General features: G+C 46.1%; 1 protein-coding gene across 1 annotated transcript; it reads left to right on the plus strand.

The window, feature by feature from the left end:
- Positions 1-671: 671 nt before the first annotated feature.
- On the plus strand, positions 672-3,479 carry LOC122319738 (serine/threonine-protein kinase phg2). Its single transcript, XM_043207367.1, is given in 2 exon segments — positions 672-2,766; positions 2,798-3,479. Coding segments are annotated over 2 exon segments (1,632 nt in total). The 5' UTR covers positions 672-1,816.
- The last annotated feature ends 1,661 nt before the right edge of the window (positions 3,480-5,140 follow it).

Genomic DNA, 5,140 nt, shown 5'->3' on the forward strand with positions numbered 1-5,140 from the left:
CACGAGCTTTTGGCCTTTGTTGTTTTTGTGAGTTGAGTTAAAGTCGGGTTGCCAGCATATGTGTGTGTTAGTGCTCATCCGCGTGTGTGTGAGTGCGCGAGTGAGTGTGTGTGAGTGAGTGTTGCCGCCATCTGCAGCATTTAGTTAAGTTAAGCAATGAAGTGAACCCAACTGAACCGAAACTGGCCGAAATTGAAACGACGACAACGACAGCGATGAGGAATCGTTGCCATGCCTCTGCTATATAGGATATACATATATACATATATATATATATATATATATATAACTATTTGTGCGACTGTGAGTGTGTGTGTGTGAGTGAGCGGTTCAAGTGGTGCTGCTGGCTTAGATTTCTGTTCATTTTTTTGTGATTTTTTTTTGGTGCTGTGTTCTGGCTTTTGGTTCTGGCTTTTTGGCGAATAGTTCGTCCCGGCCAGCCAGGAAGCCAGGAAGCCAGTTAACAGAGCCTCTCGCTCTCTCTCTCTCTCTCTCTCTGTCTCTCTCTGTTGCCTCTCTCTTCGCGTCCTGCTCTCTCCCTCTATTAAGTGTGTGTGGTGTATGGTGTATGGTGTATGGTGTGTGGTGTGTGTGCGTGTGGCAACTTCGCTGTTGCTAGTGGCTCTTGCTGCCACTGCCACTTCTGCCACTGCCACTGCCACTGCTGCTGCTGTTGGCTGTTGGCTTTTGGCTTTTGGCATTGTCAACAACGCGGCACAAAGTTCATACAATTGTGACACGCGGCGCGTTAAGCACGTGGCTCTGACTTTTGACTGATAACACGGCGCTGAGTTGCCCACCAATAAATGGGATAAATCAAGTGGACGTCCTGCTGCCGTTGGCCAATGCATTTTTTAAACATTTTTTTTGCGAGTGCCCATCGGTGTTTCCGCGTGTTTCGTGTGTGTTAGTGTGCAAATGGCGATGATAAGACCCAATGACCTGCTGACCCCCCAAGTGACTGTGATTTTTGTTCGAGTGCCGCGGTAGAAAAGTGCGTGAAAACTCCACCAGGGAAACTCAGCGATTAGCTAACGTCTGGCCATAACCATTTCGTATTGGCCATTTACCATTTACCAGCAACCGGAGCAGTGCATTCAACTCCACTTGGATGACATCCAAGAGCAGAAAATACATGAATTGTGACGGGCAGCGGAGGGGTTCTTGAAGAAGTTTAAACAAACAAACAGTCTAGCGTGATTGCAAAACGTATATATAATAAAATAAACCAAGTGGAATTATAAAACTTTGGCACAACACATAAGCAATAATAACAACCACTAAGCAAACTTTAATAAATATTTTTTTTAATAGAAATTCAAAGCACCCTAATAAAAAATGTTTATAATATAATACATCAACTTTATAAATCATCAAAGCAATCAATAAAAAGCAATGATTAACAAATGTTTTATTCAAAAGCGTGTGATACAAAACTAATTAAACCTAAATATAATAAAAATAACCTCTTTAGAAGTTAATCAGTGTTCAATATAATAAAAACCTTTCAATTCGATTGACCTCTTTCAAATAATTTTGCAACTTAGAGAATTTTTTTTAATTAGGGAATCAATGTTATTGAAAATCAATTTAAACACAATATAATTAAATAAAAAAAAATTTAAAAAGTGCAACTTATAAAAATAACAAACATAATTAAACACCGAAAGCAATTTGAAGCTTCGAAAAGCACCAAAAATAATTACTAAACAATTAAATATCAGCAAAGAGTCGAAAATGAGCCATAAACGATAATTTGGAGAGTATTCAGTCCCTGCAACATACCCACACAGCAACAATAAAAACAGCCACAGAAATGAGCAGCAACAATGGCAACGACCACTCGCAGCAGCAGCAGCAGCAGCAACCCCCAGATCCACGAGCAACAGCAGCTGCACCTGCAGCAGCAACAATTACCGTTAATACGGGGGCAAATGCAACTGGTTCCGGTTCCGGATCTGGACCCGGACCCGGATCCGGATCCGGATCGGGTTCGGGATCTTTACGACCTGCAACGGCACCCGCTCGCTCCAGCAGCAGCAGCAACAACAACAACAACAATGCAACAAGCAGCAGCACCAGCTTCTACAGGGTCAACCTGAGCCACACTAGCAACATCAACAGCAACATTAACTGCAACATCAACAACAACAGCAGCAACAGCAGCAGCAGCAATGCAAACCAAGCAAGCAACAACAACCACCATGAGAGCAACAGCAACACCACCGCCACCTTGGTGGTCAACACCAGCAGCACTTCAGCAGCAGCAGCAACATCAGCAGCAGGAGCAACATCAGCAGCAACTTCGACCTCGGCAGCAGCAGCAACTGCAACTGCAACGGCAAGTGCAACAGCAGCAGCAACATCAGCCACGAACAACAACCACATCTATGTGAATCCTCACAGCTACGACAGCAGCACCACCGGCAGCGTGAGTGGATCCACGGCGGTGATGCTGCCCCTGCCCCTCAGTCTGCCACTGAACCTGCAACACCAGCCACCTGCAGCAGCAGCGACAACAGTCGACGCGCAGCAGCAACATCCGCTGGGCGGCGGCAACACGGGTGCCATCAGTCGGATCGGAACACTAACTGGAACGGGCACCTCCACATCCACCACTCTGAGCACCCTGAACACATATCTCTTTCCCTGCGGCGCCGATTCGGCCAGCAGCTGCGATCTGGACAGCAACTTCAGCCAGATGCTCGGCGGAGGCAGCGAGGGCGGGGCCAGCAGCTCCCTGAGCCAAACAACAGCTCCAGTGGGATCAGGAGTGGCGGGGGGGAACGGGATCGGCAGCTGGACTCGGATTGGGGGTTCAGCTGGGACTGGGCTTCATCAACAGCCGGCGGCGCATTCGAAGGCTATTCGGCGTGGGTGAAATGGTACCGCCGGTGGCCACGCCCACTCCCTACGCAGCCGCCCTCCGGCGACGCAGTTCGCAGCTCGTTCCAATGACCAAGAAGCGGGAGAAGGAGTTGGAGGATCTCGAGCAGCAGCAGAGGATCGCCACGGTCGCATCGGCGAATGCCGCCTTTCTCGAGCGACGCGAGCAGCAGCAGCAGCAGCAGCAACAGCAACAGCAGCTGCAACAGCAACAACAACTGCAGCAACAGCAGCATCTGCAGTTCGCTTTCAATCCGCTGCAATTGGAGGGCGGTAAGAAAAAGAAGAAGAAGCCACCCGGACCGCCGGCGCACACGCGACAGCAATCGTCACGCGGCATGGAGGATCCCATGATGAACCGACCGAGGAAGAGCACTCCAGCTGGTGGAAAGAAGAAGGACAAGGCAGCCGAGAACCCCTATGAGAAGTACCCATCACCAAAATCCAAAAAGCACCCACCGCTCTTAAGCCTCACCTCTATAAAATTACCAAAATCAAGAAAAAAACGAAAAAAAAAACAAAAGAACAGAAAAAGAAATAGCAATTCAAGAGAAATTTATGCAGCAAAAGTGCTTTCTTGCTGATTGATTTGATTTACGCGCTGCCATTTGTTTGATTTTCTCGCTTGTAACGATTTGAATAAAACGATTAAGAATACCCGCAAATACATAGTTTTTCAATTAGTTTTGAGTACCGCTTTGCTTATCGCTTTTCAATGCTTTTTCGCCTTGTTGATTCTTGATTCTTGCCCTCAAGCACCTAAGGTCGTCAATTATATGTTATGCCCTTGTGAAAGGGTTCAAATACAGTACACTTTTTTTTAGACATCTTTCAGTGAATTGGTTAACTGGAAATCTCTTTTTGAATATCTATGTTTGAATACATGGTCCCAAGGTTTCTAAGAAATCTGAATCGTGTTTTGGAGCTATATATTAAGTTTCTACAAACACAATGCAAAAAAACTGATTGGGAAATTGATTACTTAAAAATAATTATTGGCATTCAATCAAAAATTGAACATGAAGCAAATAATTATTATTATAAAATAATCGCACATTGTCTAATGTACAACTTAAGTACTTAAAACTCCTAAATGTTGCCCTACAACTTAAGTTATTCTTGGATATATTATATAATTTGTTAATCACACTTATCGCCCAGCACCAGACACCTTCAACTTTCTTGTTGGTGAGCTCGGAAAATCCATTTTGCGATTACAGTGCTTTGCTGCTAATTGGGCGAAAGTGTCACATGGGTGTAATCTTGCTGGCTTGCTGGCGGAGATTTGTTCGCCGTCCCACAGGGCGTATGCGTAATGCCCGCAACAGAGGGAAACGGCGAGCAAACAAAAAATAAAAACGAGAGAAAAATCGCAACTTTTTGGCCTGGGGTCAGAGACAGAGCCAAGTTGCCGCCAAGTCAATGCCCGAAAGTCAGACACAGAAGCCGTAAACGATTCCAGAATCTATAACCGAATCTGAATCAACAGACAGTAGACGGCGCCAGCTCCAAACTCTGGCCAAAAAAAAAAAACCAGCGAAGAAGAAATAAGCTCTTTGCGAGCAAAAACAAGTGCTGAATGGTTTTTTGGGGAAAAGGGGAGGCGAGAAATAAATGCGTAGTCATCTGTGCGTCTAACTGGAGCCGGCATAAGTCAGTGTCCTATCCTGATCTCGCCAGCCGAGTCCCACCCCCAAATTATCCTGTCTGCCAGGGGAGATATTACGTATACGCCACCGTGGCTCCTGATGGCATTTCCGAAAAGCGTCGACGGTTAATTGCCCTAGGTCAGCACAAATCAAAGTTCAGTCTTAACTCAGAGCTCTGAGCTCGCCGATCTGCGGCAGCTGTTTCGGGCCTTTGGTTTCCCCCTTTTTGATGGGCTTTCTTTTTGGACTATTGTGTCATATATTTACCGCTTTTATGTAATGCCTTGGTTTTCTGGGTTTTCTGGCCTGGAATGGGGTGTGGAATTGCTTTAATGTGGCTTGCGTGTCGCTGTGAGCTGTGCCCTTTGTTGCTCTGTTTTTTGCTGCTAAAAAAGAATTTATGTCAATGCCAGAAGCGACAAACAACCAACAGCGAAACAGCAACAAGAGAACAATAACAGCGAGCGAATATTATAATGAAGGGTCGCCCGAAGGGGTGTAAAGGGGTGTAGAGGGGTGTAGATGGATGTAGAGGTGGAGGGGTGGAGGGGTAGAGGGGTAGAGGGGTAGAGAGGTGGGGCATGTCGAAATCGGGAGTACTGACT

Source organism: Drosophila ficusphila, unplaced genomic scaffold, assembly GCF_018152265.1.
Source record: "Drosophila ficusphila isolate 14025-0441.05 unplaced genomic scaffold, ASM1815226v1 contig_198, whole genome shotgun sequence".
NCBI classification, from domain to species: Eukaryota; Metazoa; Arthropoda; class Insecta; order Diptera; family Drosophilidae; genus Drosophila; species Drosophila ficusphila.